The sequence below is a fragment of the Lupinus angustifolius genome, chromosome LG17, assembly GCF_001865875.1.
Source record: "Lupinus angustifolius cultivar Tanjil chromosome LG17, LupAngTanjil_v1.0, whole genome shotgun sequence".
Lineage (NCBI taxonomy): Eukaryota > Viridiplantae > Streptophyta > Magnoliopsida > Fabales > Fabaceae > Lupinus > Lupinus angustifolius.
The window spans coordinates 5,464,994-5,485,001 of NC_032025.1; the positions used below are offsets into that span (position 1 = coordinate 5,464,994).

At 31.3% G+C, this 20,008-nt stretch overlaps 3 protein-coding genes across 6 annotated transcripts; 2 read left to right on the plus strand and 1 right to left on the minus strand.

Moving 5' to 3' along the window:
* LOC109331969 (glutathione S-transferase U17-like) lies at positions 4,695-5,920 on the plus strand. Of its 2 annotated transcripts, XM_019566795.1 has the most exons (3): positions 4,695-5,056; positions 5,365-5,762; positions 5,796-5,920. In XM_019566795.1, exons 1-2 carry the CDS (start codon positions 4,739-4,741, stop codon positions 5,746-5,748), a joined length of 702 nt encoding a protein of 233 aa, XP_019422340.1. In that variant the 5' UTR covers positions 4,695-4,738; the 3' UTR covers positions 5,749-5,762; positions 5,796-5,920. The 2 variants fall into 2 exon arrangements, with proteins under 2 accessions (XP_019422340.1, XP_019422339.1); XM_019566794.1 differs by having other exon boundaries at positions 5,365-5,920.
* LOC109331925 (tetratricopeptide repeat protein 38) lies at positions 9,828-15,335 on the plus strand. Of its 2 annotated transcripts, none has more exons than XM_019566725.1 (15): positions 9,828-9,989; positions 10,068-10,193; positions 10,305-10,457; positions 10,626-10,724; positions 11,587-11,688; positions 12,376-12,519; positions 12,906-13,000; positions 13,077-13,206; positions 13,290-13,394; positions 13,870-13,976; positions 14,053-14,104; positions 14,345-14,434; positions 14,521-14,605; positions 14,678-14,742; positions 15,012-15,335. In XM_019566725.1, exons 2-15 carry the CDS (start codon positions 10,098-10,100, stop codon positions 15,096-15,098), a joined length of 1,410 nt encoding a protein of 469 aa, XP_019422270.1. In that variant the 5' UTR covers positions 9,828-9,989; positions 10,068-10,097; the 3' UTR covers positions 15,099-15,335. The 2 variants fall into 2 exon arrangements, with proteins under 2 accessions (XP_019422270.1, XP_019422271.1); XM_019566726.1 differs by having other exon boundaries at positions 10,079-10,193.
* LOC109331784 (LEAF RUST 10 DISEASE-RESISTANCE LOCUS RECEPTOR-LIKE PROTEIN KINASE-like 1.5) lies at positions 16,196-19,145 on the minus strand. Of its 2 annotated transcripts, none has more exons than XM_019566495.1 (3): positions 17,641-19,145; positions 16,770-17,327; positions 16,196-16,637 (listed from the first exon to the last, which is right to left on the minus strand). In XM_019566495.1, exons 1-3 carry the CDS (start codon positions 18,952-18,954, stop codon positions 16,632-16,634), a joined length of 1,878 nt encoding a protein of 625 aa, XP_019422040.1. In that variant the 5' UTR covers positions 18,955-19,145; the 3' UTR covers positions 16,196-16,631. The 2 variants fall into 2 exon arrangements, with proteins under 2 accessions (XP_019422040.1, XP_019422039.1); XM_019566494.1 differs by having other exon boundaries at positions 16,196-16,635; positions 16,744-17,327.

Consider the following 20,008-nt stretch of genomic DNA (forward strand, 5'->3'; position numbering starts at 1 on the left):
TACATATATATATATATATATAAAATCTTATATTTTTTAATAAGAATGAATGAGATGAGAGACTTTCAGCAATTTGAGATGCAACTGATAAGAATGAGAATAAAGGGGTTAAGAAGAATCAATGAAATCAGATTATGCTCATAAATATGACATTAATGTTGACCTATCATTACACAATTATTATCAAAATTATTTTAAGTTTTAACTGAAATATAATCATAGCATTTAAGTCTTTAATCAATTAAAATTATTATCAATTATAAGACAACAAATGACAAACATAAGATTAAATTATAGAATAAAAGAGTGCACATGTTACTGGTGCATTTGCATAGTTAAAAATGTAGGTGAACATATTTACAGAGTTTTGTGAGAAAAATAAACAAAACGATATTAATTATTTTTTCTTTGTTCCAAATCTTAACTCATATATCAATCATTACTTGCAACTTTCTTAGAATCAAAATGAGTTATTGTGCATTTATTCACATTTAAATTGCAATTAATGAAATTGAATTTTGTTAATAAATATTACCTCAATAATCATGTATCATTACGCAATTATGAACAAAATTATTTCAAATTTTAACTGAAAGATAATCATTCCAAATTATTATTATTATTATTATTATTATTATTAGATAAGAAGACAAATGGAAAGCATAAGATTAAATTATGGGATAAAACACAATGAATGAATAAGGAAGGGAATGAACAAATGTAAACTCACATCCCTATTGTTCAATACAAAATTATCCTAATTATTATTTTTTTGTTACAAATTTTAAATGATGCATTAATCCTCCCTAATAAAAAATTTAGAATCAAATTGAATTATTATTCATTTATTCACATTTAAATTATAATGAATGAAATCAAATTTTGTCTTATGTTTAAGAAGAATGAATGAGATGAGAGACTTTCGGCAATTTGAGATGCAACTGATAAGAATGAGAACAGAGGAGTTAAGAAGAATCAATGAAATCAGATTATGCTCATAAATATGACATTAATGTTGACTTATCATTACACAATTATTATCAAAATTATTTTAAGTTTTAACTGAAATATAATCATAGCATTTAAGTCTTTAATCAATTAAAATTATTATCAATTATAAGACAACAAATGACAAACATAAGATTAAATTATACAATAAAAGAGTGCACATGTTACCGGTGCATTTGCATAGTTAATAATGTAGGTGAACATATTTACAGAGTTATGTGAGAAAAATAAACAAAACGATCTCAATTATTTTTTCTTTGTTCCAAATCTTAACTCATATATTAATTATCACTTGCAACTTTCTTAGAATTAAATTGAGGTTTTGTGTATTTATTTACATTTAAATTACAATGAATGAAATTGAATTTTGAATAGCTTGAGTTTTATAATATTTTGAAAACGTTACCTTTTCATATGTCATTATCAATTATTAGGAAGTTTAATATTTAAGCACATTAACCTTTTTTAATGCAATTATTATCATTATTCGCAATTTGCGTATTCAAATTGTTATAAAATTGGAATGTATAACATGATGTGTACTCAGGTTAAAATATGTAAGGTAAGTTATTGATGTGAAATTATTAATAGTTAATATTTAATGTAAATCATTAATGGAAAAATAGTGATTTAATATGTTTGATGGATAAATCATGCATTTACACATTAATCACATTAACTTTTTAAGGTTTAATATTATGTACTAAAATGTATAATAATTTACACACATTAACACATTATAATGCTTCAAATATTATTATAATCCGAATTTATAACTTTTTTGAATTACTAATAGTTAACACGTTAAAAATATTGAAAGTTTAATATTTGAAACATTTACACACGTTATATATTCAGTTATAATAATATGTAATAATAATAAGCATTTAATATTTTGAATATGTTTTATATTCAAATTGTAATAATAATGTGTAATAAATTACTGATAGTTAACACGTTAACAATATCTGAAGTTTAATATTTGAAACATTTACACACGTTATATATTCAGATTATAATAATTTGTAAGCATTTAATATTTTGAACACGTTATATATTCAAATTGTAATAATTATATATTTCACCATAAGTGCAACATTATGACATGTGATTGTTGGAGTGATAAAAAAAATTATGCATTCTAGAAATCATAATGAATTATTATCATTAAATTATGTAATGAAACACAATGAATGAATAAGAAATGGAATGAACGGATGTAAAACCACATTTCTATTGTTCAGCACAAACTGATCCTAATTATTTACCTAATTATTTTTTTATTTGTTCCGAATCTTCAATGATGCATTAATTCTCACTTGCAAATTTCTTAGAATCAAATTAATTTATTGTCCATTTATTCATATTTAAATTACAATGAGTGAAATCAAATTTTGCTCATAAATATTACATTAATATCAATATATTGTTACATAATTATTATCAAAATTATTTCAAATATTAAGTTAAATATAATCATAGCATTTAAGTTCATAATCAATCAAATTATTATCAATATTACTACAAGACGACAAATGACAAACATAAGATTAAATTATGGAATGAAATAGAATGAATGAATAAGAAATTGAGAGAACAAATAGGAAGTCACATTCCTATTGGTAAATGAGGGTGAAATTTGATGAATCATAACCTGAGTTTTTATTATATTTATCTATTTGTGTAATGAATAATGAAAGATTGTGTGATGAAGAATGAGTCATAATATAAGTAACATGATTCATGTTGTACAACAAAATAGATGAACCACAATGTAAACATAGAATCAATATTATGCTACTTTTGCTCAAGATTAGGTAGCAAAATGACATTTTAACAATTTTTTTAGAAAATTAAGGAGAAATGATGAAAATACCAAAGTGTCAGAGATTATTTAATGTTTTTTTCCTCTTTACGATCTTGTCACTGTTCATGTCATTTTCAACATTACAATAATGATTATTTTGAATAGAAAATTCTATAAACAAATAATGAAACAACAAAGAGATATAGAAAAACTAACCTGCAATGATGCTTCAAGGGTGAATAAACAATAAGAGACACTAGATCAAATAGAACTATCATCGATGCCCTTGTCATTAGAGACATCTCACTCCTCTAGTTATCCAACAACAATAACATCTCTACAAAATAAACAAAAAAGATTTTAATACAACATTTTCAAAGAAAAAATTAATGAATAGATCTACATACATAAAATCATTTTAAAATAAGAAATTTTGAAATGGAAGAATGATATAAACCAAGAAGAGAGAAAAATGGTTGAAGAAAAATAGAGTAATGAAATGAATGAGTGAAAGAGAGATGAGGTTCTTTAATTAGTAATAAAATGAGAGAAGGAAAAAATATGGAAGAAAGAAGAAGAATAAAAGATAAAGAGATAATAACAAATGTTATGGTGTATTGAAGTGTATTGGAAGTGGTAGAATTCTTTGAGTAAGAAAACTTTTATTATGAATATGACATGTGACAATTGAAGGAAGTGATAACTCATGCATGTGAAAGAGGTTTTTTTTGTTAGATAGAAGATAAATAGAATAATAAATGGTTATTGCCTTTACTACAATTCACATAGGAATGCAAAACGTTCCTTTCAATTATCACCACTTTCATGAGGGTAACAAATAAAATGTTCAAAAAATACTATAAGAAAACTAACAGATCAATTATTCATTCAATCTACTAACTATAAATTGACAATGTAAAAATTTATATACAATCAATATATTATTTACTATTTATTTATATTACTTTTAATATAAATAATAGACAATATAAAAAACTTATATCATCAATGTGTACATTTTTTCTCTAATACTAAAGAGAACATTTTAATAAACTCTGGAGATATTTTACTCATAAATTTTAAGCTAGAGCTAGAAAAAGAAGTTGTTGAGGGTAGCCATCATTGCCTACTCTCACATTCATGCTTGATATGAATGGATATCTGTTTCACGTCTTAATTAAATTAGAATGTTATACCCACTTAAAATGAAAATTCATAAAACTACAAAATAATTTTTGTATATTATTTAATGGGATGTGATTGATTTATGATATGAAGATATAAAAAAATTTGGGACATGTTATTTATGATATAAAGACAAAAAACCAAAACACCTCAAAAATATTGGTAAACCAAAAAAAATACAGTAAAAACTCAATTTTGTAATTTAAGATGTTCATGCATCTCAATTTCTTTATGAAGAATTAAAGTCTAAGTTGGATTCAAGATTTCAAATTGTCCTTTAAGATCTTAAATTGAGTCAACAAAAGGGTCACTTCTTACTTTTTAAACTAAATCCCCTATATAAAATATTTCACCAAACCAATATAATATTAATATAGATTTTGTGTCCAAAATGACTATTACCACATGTCCCAACAGGACCACGTGAAATTGTGATATAAACGAGAATATGTTATATTTGTCCATTTAATACCCTCACATTGATATGGATATGTTATTCTAAAACATGGCCTAACCAAAAATAGATAAAATGATCACTATTTAATTTTTTAGTTGATATGATATATTGTAATTAATTTGAGACATACTTTAGGACATGCTTAAGAAGAATAACAAATCCTTCTTGTCCACCCACATATGTTGATGGAAAAAATCTACCTTTCTATATATAAACATCTAACACACCTTATCCAATCTTACATCACATTGCCCTGTGCTTGAACCACAAATTTAGCAGTGATGGCCAAAAATGAGTTGAAACTTTTGGGTGGTTGGTTCAGTCCATTTGCTCTGAGGGTTGAGATTGCACTTAACATAAAATCTTTGAATTATGAGAATATTGAAGAAACCTTGAATCCCAAAAGTGACCTGCTTCTTCAGTCCAACCCTGTGTACAAGAAAATCCCAGTTCTCATCCATGGAGATAAACCCATTTCTGAATCTGGAATCATAGTTCAGTATATTGATGAGGTTTGGACTAATGCTCCTTCAATCCTTCCTACAAATGCTTATGATCGAGCCAATACTCGCTTTTGGGCTTCTTACATCGATGATAAGGTATTTCATGGCTCTTAAGTCTTCCTTTTTCTTCTTTGTCTTTTAAAAATCAACTCGCAAACAGACAGACTCTTAAGGGGTTTTTACTCGATTAGACTCGTATTAATCCAAGTCCAATGTGACTTCTGCATGGTTAGAGTCTTGGTTTAGATGATAGATTGAATTGTAAGTGTTTTATAAATTTAGAAACTAACTTCTAGACATAGTTAAATCCAGGGAATAGTGTAAGAAGTGAGCAATTTCACAGATTATGTTGCTAATGTAATTTTGTCTTTATGGCTATTTTTGGTGCATTAAACTGGCTACAGTTGTTTCCATCCTTGAGAAACATTCTAGCTGCTGAAGATGAAGAAGCAAAGAAAACAAACTTCATTCAAGTGGAAGAAGTGCTTGAAAGGATGGAAGAAGTGTTCAACAAACACAGTGAAGGAAAGGCCTATTTTGGAGGAGATAAAATTGGATTCATTGATATTGCTTTTGGGAGCACGTTGAGGTGGTTGAGTGTGATAGAGAATATGAGTGGGAAAAAAGTGCTTGTTGAAGCAAAGACTCCTTCTTTGGTCAAATGGGCTGAGACCTTTGCAGCTGATCCTGCAGTCAAGGGAGTTTTTCCAGAGACTGATAAGCTTATTGAGTTTGCAAAGGTTCTTCAGCAAAGATGGGCTTCTGCTGCTGCAGCAGCAGCAAAGTAATTGGAATTGTGTGATGAGTTTGATTTGGAAATTGTTATCTTAGTACCTAATGGTCTTGTCATAATCATAATAAACCTATAAAGTGGGAATGCCTCTAATGAACATTCTGTGAAATGGTATAAATTTGAGGAATAAATAAGCAAAAAGGTTCTGAAATATTAGTTAGCTTTTATGTTGGTCTTTCTTTTATTTTCTTACGTTTTGTTCATCTAATAATGAAGTACATGATCAGCCGATCAGTACCTGTTATCCTATGAAGCACGGATATTGATACGTATGTCGGGTATGATATGTATCTGATACGTTGACATATATTTTTTCCAAAATACAGGATACGATACGTTAAGGGATACCGTATAAAATAATTAAAACACATAAAATATAATAAAATTATAAGTGTAAATCAATATATCAAAGTAAAAAATATAATGGAAATTTAAAATCACTGTTCTCCATAACAAATCTATCTTATTCTATTTTAATGAAAACGAATCTATCCTAAAATCATTACCCTTCATAACAAATATATTTTATCCTATTTTAATGAAAACGAATATATGTTATCATGTTTTATTGGAAACAAATGTATCTTATCCTGTTTTATTGGAAACGAATATAATTTATCCTATTTTATTGGAAACGTATCTATATATCATATACTTTAATGAAAACGAATTCATATATCCTATATTTTATTGAAAACGAATGAGATACGTGTCTTAATATTTATTTATTTTTTTTAATTTTTGGATACTCTATGGATATGTATCTTTCGCAAATCCGAGCGTATTCGTGTCGGACAATGACACGTGAGAGTGTTTGACAAATATGTGCTTCACAGCTCTTATCCCAATGTATGCAAACCAATAATAATAAAAGAAAAATAGAAAAAATAATAAATATTTATTTTTTAATTAACATAAAATGTTTTTATTAATTTGAGACCTAAAACATTAATCTTTCCCATGCTCAACTCCTTTTAGGTGGGCCAACCAGAAATTTGAAGTAATGATGGAGAAATATATATCAATTTGTATTAAAAATATAATATAGTTTTATTTATAAAATATTAATTATGAATGTGAGTACAAGATGTATTTAACTCTTACAAATTATAAGTGAGATACAACCTCTTTATGTAGTGTCTTCAATTTTATTGTTTTATCATTTATATCTGAGAACTGTAATTATTTGTTTCACTCATTTTCTTTCTTTATTAATTTGTTTCATTTATTATTTTACCATTTATAATTTGACCGACTAAGGGTCTAGTTATAAATGTAATAATTATTGCTGTCTTGGTTTTACAAATAAATTCAAACAAAATTACTTTCTTAAAAAGACACCTAAAAGAGAACATAGGTAGTAATATATTAACATTGTCGGGAACAACATAATTTTAGAACAGAGAAATATCTAACATAGATTTTTATAATTATGCCAATGACTTCCATGATGGTATGGGAAATATATTTTTTCTACATAGGCAATTGAACAATTAATCAATCATTCATCTCCTATATAGTTTTGTTCACATCCAATTTACAATGATATGTATAACAGAGAATGCTCTTTCAATAATTACTATTGTCACCGGTAGTATTATGCTAATTCCAAAAACAAAAGCAAAGAGTGATTACAGTTGAGGATTATTGAAGTTAGACTTCGAAAAACAATAATAATATAGAAGTAGGCTTTTGGAGCATATTTTATTTATACAGAAGTCAATAATACAACGGGCTTGAATTAGACTCATTATTGGACCCCGACCCAATTGTAAGAACAGTCTAGAAAAATATAAGATTTATTTACACTCAAATTAATTTATATTAGTTACACTCAATTAGGGATGGCAAAAAAACTCGACCTATAGATACCAATGGAAATATCTGCAACGGGTACCTGCAATAATAGCTTATAGGCGGGAGTAGAGCTGTCAAAACGGGCGGGTCCGATCGGGCCGGCCTGCCAAAGCCCGAAATTTTATATGGTTTGGGTATCATTTTAGGTACTTTTTATTAAATACAGGCTTTTTAGCTCGGCCCGGCCGAGTTATTATAAATCTGGGCTTACCCGGGCGGGCTCGGGCTACTTGTTTTAATCTTTTTTGAGACTTTTAGCTTGGTAATAAGCACTAAATGAAAATTTACAAAACAACTTATAATAAAAATAGATAATAAGTATTATGTTATTATGTATTTAATTAGATTTAACTTTTACCACAAATATATAATAAAGAAAATAATGTTTACAATAAAACTAAAATCAATATCAATTGTTTATTACAGATAACTCCACACAACCAAATTTAATATAATAGTTCACAATGAAAGTGTTGACAAATCACATACAAAAAATAATATTTTTGTTAGTATCTAAATGTTTATATATTAAAGTGAAGTTGCAAATTATATTATGTTAGAGAATGAAAGTCCAATAGAAATGAGAGATTTAACAAAAGAGTCATGTTAAAAATCATAATTATATATGGTAGAGATTGAAAGTCCAATTGAAATAAGATATTTAACAAAAGAGTTATGTTAAAAATCATACATGTGGACTTAACATCATGTTTTAACTCAAACACAATGCATTAGATCTATAAGTTTGGTTGCATTTAGCATAACAAATATGTTAAGAAAAATTATATGTTAATATCATATTATACATATTTTTTGAATAGATTAAATATGTTATAATTTTGAGAAAAATAATTTTTGTTTATGCGGGCCGGCCCGCCACAACCCGCAACCCGCTTAGGGCAGGTTTGGGCTACTATTTGATATGCATAAATTGTACCCGGGCTTTTTAGCCTGAACGTGATGTGGGCTAGTCCGAACCCGTCCGTGTAGTCTGTTTTGACACCTCTAGGCGGGAGCGTGTTTTGTGATACCCGACCTGCCTTGCTAGTACCGGCAAATTCATATATTTAGCTTTTAGTTAATTTTTTATATATTTATTATTATTTTAAGATTATATATCATATACTTTATTATTATTTCATAATAAATTAAATATATTTGACTATGATCATAAATTTATCATATAAATATAATATTATTTATGTAACAATTATTTTTACATATTAATTATTACAAACTATATAAATATATAGTTAAAATTAAAAATTCATTGGGTATCTGCAAATACTCGCTACCCACACGGGTACCCGCAAATATTGCGAGTTTGGGCACGGGAAAGCACTACACACGCCCGCTCGCGCCCCTTGTTATTCATATACTCAATCTTATACATTCGTTTTTTTAAATCTAACAAAAAAAAAGGGTAAAAGTTAAAAGTAGTCTAATACATATATAATTTAGTGACCTTTTAAAATAAATCTATACACTTTAAGGATTAGTTTGTGAGTTTGATTTTAGAGGGGAATGAAGAGAAAGGGAAAATTTGGGAATCATTTAACAAGTTATTTCATAACTCACAAATCTTCCTTTTTCTACTTTTCTCCTTTAAAATCCAACTCTCAATTAAATTCTAAATAAACTATTCATCGCCCTGACTATCGGCTGGGGGTAATTGGAAACATAGCAAATGTGCACGCAAATGAACCTATAGAAGTATAGAGCATATTCATGATTAAAATACATCACATAAGTTAAAGAACTTGTCATACCATCTATCTCTTATTATATTTTCTTACTTAACCTACGCTACAAGAGGTCCTACGTCTCAATAATAACATTTTTTTATCTATTTTTATATTTATTCATTTTTAAGTACTCCAACCATGATTAAGTAAGTGTAGAATGTACCATGCTAATAATCAATAATCAATGTTCAACACATGTTCATAGTGTCAAGATTTTGGCCAGTGTGTAATTATCTCAATTATAAAAGTTACTAAAACATATTATTTTTTTTGCTCATCATAATTCATAAATCAAAATATCAACAAAATACAAATTATATATATTGATATACATTGTTATTGTATCACTTATATTCATATATTATTTAATCTCATTATTAACTAATAAACATAACTAAGACTAATCATTGATGCTTGTACACAAATCTTTAGATAAACATTACAATCAAATATCAAAGAGATGTGATCATATCCTCCTTTAAAATACAAAGTGATTGCTTACTCGATGGTGCAATAATAAAACTAACCAAATTTACCATTTTCAGTATTTTCTATTCCCAACCGAAACATCGTAGTGGGAGTTTTGGAGTTTCCGAGATATTGATGACAACACAATTTACTGTCTTTTTGCCAGGTTCATCTTCTTTGTCCTAATCGCACTCATAAACAACTGATACCCTTTTATTTCGAGTTCTGAATTTTGACATTACAGTTTCAATATAGGGAAAATTAGTGAAAAGAAATGGAAGAACGAGGTATCAAATTGGACAAATTGGGATATGAGGTTAGAACTTCCTCTCAGGAATGCGTTTCAGCAATCAACTCCTATTACAATCAGGTTTCATATTTCATATAATCATCAATTTCTTTCACTTTTTATCTTTGATCCATAAACTATTGTGTTTTCTTAAATGGGGTTCTTTTGGATTTTGGTTTTGAGTATGTGAAGGTACTGAGCTATGGGAGAGAGAGATTTGTGATTCTGGAAGCAGCATCTCATGATAAAGATTGTGTCTTGGCAAATATTTTAGCAGCCCATTTTCTTTACTCTTCAGATTCTTCTCGAGCTTCCCCTTATCTTCATGCTGCTAAGTCGCACCTTGTAATCTTTTCTAATTTTCTTCCTGCACATCAGTGTAAGTTTTAAATTGCGGCTCTGCGGTTACTTGATGCCGAAGCAATATTGTGGCTGCAACTGCGGAGTGCAATTTAAAACATCGTTGCATACATAAAAATAAGATTTTTATGCATGATTATTATTATGTGACAGGAACATGCTACCTTGTACGAAAAGCTAGTTTTCGATGCCATCAATTATTTGATATCTGTAGACAGAGATGATGATGTAGCTGTTGAATTGCACTCTAAGGTCAGTGGACCCCCTTTCAAAGAATATAATTCTCATTTTGTCCACTGTTAACAATTTTAGAAGTGATTTTCTAAAAGTGATATTCTGTGGAGATTACATTGATAAGCATTATATAAAAGGCTCCAATCTTTTTAGTGGGGTTGAGACTCGTAGCAATAGTAAGGTTAATTGACTTGTGACCTTGATGTCGTCGGTTCAAATATTGGAAACAATCTCTTCACTTGCGATGGTAGGGGGTGTACATCTATCTTACCCAGACACCACTAAGTGGGAGACTCGTACATTGGATTGCCCTTTTTTACTATGTACTTGTTTATATAAAGTCAAGGGTTTTTCCTACATCTTGAAATATGTTATCCTCCATTATGAATCTATCTTGTTCTTCAACATTGCATATGCCTTGTTCCTTCATATGAATGACATGTTTGGATCTTGCTATAGCCTATAGATGCAATGTTAAACTAATTTCCTGGAGTTCATAAAATTTTAGAGGTGATAACTGCTGAAATTTTTGTTTCAACTACATGACTTGTATACTGGAGAATAGGAAAGAATTCAATGCAGAAGTAAATCCCAGAAGGCATTAGCTCAAGGGAAAATAAATATAATGTTGGCTTTTACAAACTTGACAGCAAGATGTTTTGATCGCTTGAAATAAGGTTGTGATTATATATGTGTGTGGCAATTGAATTTGGAATGTTTTGTATATTGTTACTTGAATGCTCTCTAAAGTAGGGGGCTTACAGTATACTTATGATGTACATACTTTTGCCAACTCTAGTTGTGTGCACTATGCTTTTGAAATTCATCTATATTGCTGCTCAAATTTCGCTTATTAATGCAACTTGTTTTTGTTTTGAAGCTTCTAAAAGAGTTCCCAAGAGATCTGGTTTCTCTAAAGAGAGCGCAAATCCTTTGCTTCTACATGGGCCGGCCTGATCTTTCTTTATCTCTTGTTCACCAGGTTTCTTACAAATTGGAGAACATTCTATTTCATTTTTGCTATATTGTTTGTTGAAACATTCTTTGCCTATAAAGAGCTCAGTTTTGTTGGCAGTAATTTTTTTGTATTTTCTCGATTGTTTAAAGAAGTTGCTATCATGTTAGTTGAAGAGGTTTTTTGTTTTGTTTTGGTTTTGCTTATATAGTTGAGGACTAAATACTTTGTTACTCTCAAGCCCATCTAATTAGAGTGCAGAAAAGTTTAGTGCTAGTCAGAATGTATTTTCATTATTTTTGTTTTCTATGTTTGGGTTAGCTCAAGAAATTGAGACAGGATTGAGGATTTGCCAGTCTTTTGCAGCCTAATTCATATTCACCTTTGCTGTGGGACTGTAGAATCAACCCAAGTTCTTAACCCAGATTTCTTTTAAGACTTCACATTTTTAAGGCAAACATGCGTCATGTTAACTTTCAATTTTTAGTGAACACATTTTTAACATCCAAATCCCAAAGCTGTACCAAACACTAGAATTAAAAACGGATCAAAAACTTACTCTTACCCTATCCTAATCTCTAATTCTAGCCCTCCAAACAAGATGTGACTTTATATTATTTGTCAATTAAAGGACAGTTTGAGTACAATATTTTTATTGTTTATTATTGATTACTTAATAAAATTTTGAGTACCTTACCCTTTTAAACTCTACAGGTTCTACCTCAAAATGAAGGAGAAAACTACATATATGGCATGCTTGCTTTTCCTTTGTTGGAGCTTGGACAAATGAAAGATGCCGAGGAAGCTGCCAAAAGGGGATTTGAAATCAATAAGCAAGACGGCTGGTCACAGCATGCTGTAGGTCAATGAACTTGCTAAATATGGGAGTATTCACTTTACCTCATAGTAGTAGTACTTACATAATACTGTAGTTAAAGTTGTTTAATTAATAATTAAGATTTTGTTAAACCTCTACGCATTGTTTTTGCTCACATTGCAGTGCACTCTTAATGTCCTAGAAGTCCCCCTGTAAGCATTAACAAGATTGTGTGAAGGATCAATCAATTAACCATTAAAAAGAGTATAGTCTGCCTTTTTAAAGGGGATAGTCTCAAGCTTTGGATTTTAGAGAGATCGAAGTTACAATTATTGAACATGTATTTCTGTGAGAGATACTTTGTAACAAGACTTTTCATAAACTATGACCTAAATAAACAATGTAATAAGTGAACTTTGTTCTGCAGTTATGCCATGTTCTTCAGTATGAGTGTCGTTTTAAAGATGCTGTGAAGTTCATGGAAGGATGTTCATCTTCATGGAGTTCTCTTTCATCTTTTATGTAAGCATTTGATTAGCTTTGGCCAAGGCTTTGTCTCATTTTCTATTAGTCACTAAATGAATTTCCATTGTTTCAGGTTGACCCACAATTGGTGGCATGTAGCACTTTGTTACTTGGAAGGTAATGCTCCAAGCGAAAGAGTGCTGGAGGTATATGATAATTATATATGGAAGGAGTTAGACAAAACTGATGCTGCGAGACCAGAAGTGTGTGATTTCATAAACTTCATCACTATAATAGTTTCTCATTTTCTTCCTTTTGTCATGAATTCTAACTTCCTCTGAAATAGGTTTACTTAAATGCTGTGGGCCTGTTTTTGCGGTTGTGTGTGCACGGTGAATTGGAAATCTTTGGTGATCGTCTCAAGATTCTTGCAGAATGCCTAATTGATCAAGTAAGTTAAGACAACCCCCTAAGTCTTATATGAATGAAGGAAATTGTAGTGTGGGTTGGTGCATCAATCTGCAATTGGGAGTAATAATCTATGTTAGAAATTCTGAACTCTACACTTTTGTTAGATTTGGAACTCAATTGTTTTAACTTTCAGTGTCTTGAATATCGGAGTGTATTTGTTAAACCATTGACACTGCCAGTTCATGTTTTTAACAGAAAAAAATAATAAAATAAAAAAGTGAATGTAGAGTACAAAGAAGTTACTGAATAATGCTAAAATCGTGAAACAAGTGTAAATTATAATGCTAAACTAGTTTTAAGTTCATAAAAGTTGTTGAGTTTCTTAATGATGATTTTGTTTAGCTTCTGTATACTTCTTCATGTATCATATTGGGGAAGTTATTTAGTTGTGCTGTTTAGGAAATTCATGCTTAATGTTTCTTGTGCAATTTATGGATGTATGCTAAATGTTTTAGGCAAACTGGTATATAGAGTGGCACCTTGATGTATTGACAGTGTGGGCTTTGGCCAAGACTGGAGAACTTTCTAAAGCAGAAGATCTTCTGAAGGGCCTAAAAGACAGGTGGAAACATTATATTTTGCAGAAGTTTTTTATATAGAGTACAGCACGAGTTGTAATACATGTTATCTTACTGTAGGATATCAAGGATGACAAAAAAGAAGCGACAATTAATGCAGAGAGGAATGATGGTATGCTTCAATTGCTGCTTCCATAAATATATGAAAATCTCTTAAGATACCATACCTAGTTCACAATCCAAATCCCTTTCCATTCCCCAGGGCTCATTATATACCTTCCCGAGGTTGATTTTTGGTGGCTAACCGTAGAGGCTGTTCTCATTAGCTTGTGTTGGATTGATTATTCAGGCGAACTATATTTTTCTTTATCTTAGTTAAAATTTCCCCCTCCATTTCTGTGTTTTAATTTAGCTTGCAGAAGCACTTTATGCATATGGAAGTGGTAATGACGAACGTGGAGTTGAACTGCTTGGTCCAAATTTTGATGCTAATGACTGTAAGGTTGTACTGATCAGACCTCTTTTCTGCATTGTTGCTTCCCTTTTACTTATTGTTGAATTCACAAGATCTATTACACTCTTTTGAAGATGATTGGGGCATCTGATGAACAAATTGATGTATTCAATGAAGTTTGGTATAGCATGTTGCTCAATACTGGAGAAGCTGAGAAGGGTAAAATCTCAAATTTTCTCTAATTTTCAAACCCCTATCAGCCATGTTTAACTATGATTAATCTAAATACAGCAATTGAAGTGATCGAAAAGCGAATCAAGAAGAGAGAAGGCATCCCCTTCTTGTGGCGTCTGCTGGTATGTCTTGAATTGTCCTTAAATGTTTGTTTGTGAGTTGTTTTCTGAAGAGGGAGGAAGGGAAAGGGAAGGCTTGAGCACTATCTTATAAGTTTATTTCATGGCTCCCGAGTCTTTCCATTCTTTCTATTACCCTTCAAAAACCAACTCGCAAACAAACTTTAAGCCTCCTGGTTATGGTTTTGAACAATAAAAATTCCGAAGATCTTCATTAGCGAACTTGTTTTCTTACTATTGTTGTTTACTTGGTACTTTATTTTTTTCTTCAGGAAAAGGGATACAAATTAGCAAACAGACCAGAAACTGGAATTGCAAACCAGCAGGCTAAGACTTTGGAGAGTGCTTATTTCAACTAAGGGAACAATGACCCAATCAAATCACTTCAACATGTTCCTGAATGTATATGTATCTGATGCAAAAAAGGAGAACTTCGTTAGTGTAAAATAGCTTATAAGTAACATGATTTGTCCCTTTGTGGTGGGGTTTGGTCCCCCCAAATGTCATTTTCCCCTTGCATGAATATTCAATAGGACCATAATACAACAATAAAATAAATTTATAAATAAATGTAACAAATGAATACTTTATGTTTACATCTTTGGGCACTTTCAGAACTAGTGTTTGATTCGATTCACCTTGTGTGCTAATTTTGGTGCTTGTGCAATTTCAAATTGGCTTTGATCCATGAAGTTGCAGGAAGAAACAAAGTTTAGTAAAAATGAAAGTGGGACATGAGTCATTCAACTCTAGTGTCTAGTTTCAAAGCGCTAATCACGGAAAAGATGTGGGAAGAATTCTTTTTTATGCAAAGAACCATATTAGAAGACTTTTTAGGTAAAGAAAGCAAGAAACGACATAGAAGCTCCACATTCTTTACTAATTTATTTTCTATCTTTGACTTATATTCTCCTTTAACATAGGATATAGCTTTGTTTTGTAAATAAGAGACTCATTTCAGCATCTTAGAATTTGTGTATACCAATTTCGTCCTTCAAACTTAGAAAAACAAAAATATTGGTCAAATTAATAAATTCTAGCATATTTATGATTAATTTTTGGAACACTTTAATCTCTAGATTATTTTTGCTCCATTGCAATCTTATGAATCCTGGAAGAAGCAACACTTGTTGTGAATGATAGTTACGTAACCTGAAAAATATTAGTTTCATACCCATAAGTTGAAGGATACATTTAGTTATACCAAAAAAATTATATGCAATGACTCTTGTTTTTTGAGTGAACATAGCCTTGTAATTAACCATAAGGGTTAGTTTGGGAATTAGATTTTGGAGGGGGAGGAAGGGAAAGGGAAGGCTTGTCTCACAAGTGTATTTCATACCTCCCAAGCCTTCCCCTCCAAAATCCAACTCCCAAACTAGCCCTAAGGGAATGGAGTATCACTAGTGGGTGAATTTTTTTTATCAATTATCATACATACAAGTCCAACAACGAGATTAAAACAGGAAAAGGATCTAAAAATATACTACATAGAATGTATATGCTTCATTTCTTATAATTCAAGATGAAAACTGAGATTAACAGTACATTACAAAAGTGTTACAATATGCTATATTTACCGACAAATGAGGTAGCTAAAACTGCAAAAAAACGTAGTACAAGATGTCACACTTGGTCTCAGTTGAATTCAACTTTGGTAGGCTCCAAGTACCAACCAAAACCAAACATACCCGTATAGTGTACGGAATCACTGACATTTTTTCCCATACGTTACCTTACAATAGAACAAAAGTGAAAACCCTCGTGCGTGTGAGTCCAACTTGATAAAAAAATATCAAACAAAGTTCTAGTTTTGCTTCAGCGGGTTAATGTTCAGTGTTACCTTCCAACAAAAGGTAAACTAACACAGTCAAAGTCCATGTGCGCATTTCTTATCTCACTCCCGGGGTTTAGATCCTCTCCGTTATTGGACCCAGATTCTAACATGGACCCAGATTCTAACATGTGGCACCAAAAGAATGGTCTAGGAGAGGATCTCATTCCCTCACTCACACTCTTTCGCTGACCCGGCTCTGAACCCGTTTCAGTTCCAACACCACCTCCTTACTATCCGGCCTATCATCCTTATCCGCCGCTACACACCGGAAAGCCAGCTCCGCCACTGCAGCAACATTCTGCACCACCGCCTCTTCCTCCCTTTTCAAAACCGGATCTACAACCCGATCAAGCTGACCCATTTGGATCCTAGACACAACCATATCAGCCAACCCAACTTCCCTCTTGTCCCTCTTCTGATCCACCGCTCTCAACCCAGAAATAAGCTCCAACAACACCACGCCGAAGCTGTACACATCACTCTTCTCAGTTAACCGGAACGATCGGTGATATTCCGGGTCCAAATACCCTGGTGTTCCTTGTGGACCGGTCCACACATACCCATTTGAAGAAGATGAGTTTTCTTGCATTACCAAGAGCCTAGAGAGACCAAAGTCTCCAACTTTAATTCTCATATCTTTTTCTATGAAAATATTAGACGAGGTTATGTCTCTATGCACAATTGGTGGCACCACAGAGAAGTGTAGATACTCCATCGCCATTGCAATTTGAAGCGCAATGTCAAGCCTCACCTACGATCCATAAATAAAAACAGTTCTGGGATCAAATATATAAAAATGTATATCATATCAATAGGTAACAAAATTGAAGTCGAATAAAATGAACAAGATCCTCAACAAAAGGATAATGTCTTGCTATAGTATTTGTCTTTCGACTACTACTGGAGATGATACACATAAAACATCATGTCTCGAGATTAACACCATCTATCAATTTCATCATACTATAGAAACATACACTAATATGATCTCAAACTTAGAAATCAAATTGATCGATTAATCTCAGAGACTAAATTGAAAATTTTGCTTATCTGACATTGCTTACCTGCCATGTTAGCGAGTGTAACTTCATTGTGCCATGAACGTGATCTGCTAAGGTTCCATTTGGGACATAGTCATAGACTAAGAGCAACCCTCTCGGGTCACTGCAATAACCATGTAGCTTCACGAGGTTAGGGTGGTTGAGAGAAGATAAAATGAAAATTTCATTGCAGAATGACTTGTTGGAAAAGGCTTTTCCGGTGGTGTTGGGGCGGTGGAGATACTTCACGGCGACAAGTCTTCCATCTCGGAGATGGCCGAGGTAGACAGAACCAAAGCCACCATCGCCGATTTTGCGTTTGGGGTCGAAGTGGTTGGTTGAAGAGTCCAACTCTTCATAGGTAAATGTTGGAGGAAGAAGACTCAGAGAACGTTGGTTATGAAGAAAAATGGTAGTTGGGTCTTCTTCAGAAGATGGTGTTTGTTTGAATCTTAACCTCTTATATCGAAAAAGTGCAGTAACAACAGATACAATAAGAAGCAATGAGGTTAAGACAATCACAAGGCTCAAAACAGCTTTTTTATTTGGTTTAACCTTTCCAATCCAAAGTGGTGAGATTGTAGATTGTGAGTGAAAGCATAAGAACTGTTTATCTGGGTTTGATGAATTGAAACCACACAACCCTTTGTTGCTTTTGCAATCTCTACACTTTATAAAGTAAGGGTCTTTTGCTTCATCCCACTCAACTTGTATACCCAACAAAGCTAGCATTTTGTCAAGGTAGCCCAATACATCACTCTGGCAGCTAGGTTCAGAATCAGAAGCAGAATGATGCATAGATCCACAATCATGGAGAAGGTGATTTGGGTTCTTGATAAGGTGGCATTCCCAAGGGCAATGGCTACAGTTTGGAAGTGTTGGAGGGGAACAAGGTTGAAGAAAAGAGAGACGTGAACAAGAAGAATCCGAGATAGTGAAAGGAGAGTTAGAGAAGTTGATAGGTTTGTTAGGGATAGAGAGAAAGTGAGTAGAAGAAGAACAAGTTGTTTTGTTTTTGTTGTTTTTGTTGTTATTGTTGTTGTTGTTGTGAGGGGATATGAGTATTGATGAAGTGTTAGGGTTATAAGTGAGGAGAGAAAAGGAGATGTTATTGATGGAGATAATGGAGTGTGGAGTGGAACATTTGAGTTGAAAAGAAGGGTGGCCACAACCTTGTGAAGAAGAGAATGGGAAAGGAGGGGTGGAAGAGAAAGGTGGACAAGGAGTTTTGAGATTGGTAGAAGAGCATGTTGGAGTTTGATATGTTGGTGTAGGAAATGGTGCAAGTAGAAGGAAGAAGATGAATATGGTGAAGGGGTTAGGTTGTTGTGGAGACATAGGTGATTGGAGAAGGAAGAGACATCAATGGTGAGATGAGATCTGGTTTTGATGTTTGAACAAGGGAGAGTGAGAGAGAGAGAGAGACTAGTTCTTGGAGTTGAAGAAGGAAAGAGAGGGTCACGTGCAGCATTGAGAGTATAGACAAAATGTAGCAAGATCCTGTCCAACAAGAGTTCTTGTTTTCTAAGGACAAAAGTCTTATTATGAATAATAAAAGAAGAAAGTAATATATATACACATATGTATATCATACCATAAATTAATTTATCTTTTTCATTTAATATGATATATATACTATTTTATTTAGTTTTAGATATATTTTTATAGAAATGAGTCAATACATGTTAAAATTTTAGAAACTAAAGAATATAACTTATTTTCTTATCATGAAATACTTTATTGATTTATTTATATATATATATATATATATATATTATAATTCTAAATATTTATATTCATTAATCATTCATTTATATTACTTTTGATTCAATATTTTTGATGAATTTATTTTACAAGGTCAATAGTTACAATAAATTTTTATTCATTGACTATGTATTAATACTTTAAAATTAAAAGTGATTATTTAATAATTAAGATAGGATTGAGATTATACTATTTCTCTAATATCTCAGAGGGGAAGGGAATTAACTATAGCTGTTGTGAGAATAATTTCTAAATTCTAATGAATGTAACAGAATATTTTGCATTGAAAAATATTTCTATTAAAAGTATTATTTATTTTTGTGCTTACCAGAATTGAATTTTGATTTTTTTGTCATTCTAAGATCTAGCAAGGTTTTACACAATTAAACTAGTTCATGTATTAATTTAAGATTATTTACTAAATATTCCTTAGTAAAGAATTTAAAAGTTGATTTTATACATAAGGGATAGAAGTGAATGTTGATGTGGGGCAGGAAGCCTAGTAAAGATCTCACTGTTGAAATGGTTCCTAATCTCCAATTGTACCTCTTTGTTTCATATTATCCATCACGTGGCTGTTTTGATCTGGTTATGGAAGATTAGAGTATCAGAAACAATATCTTCATCC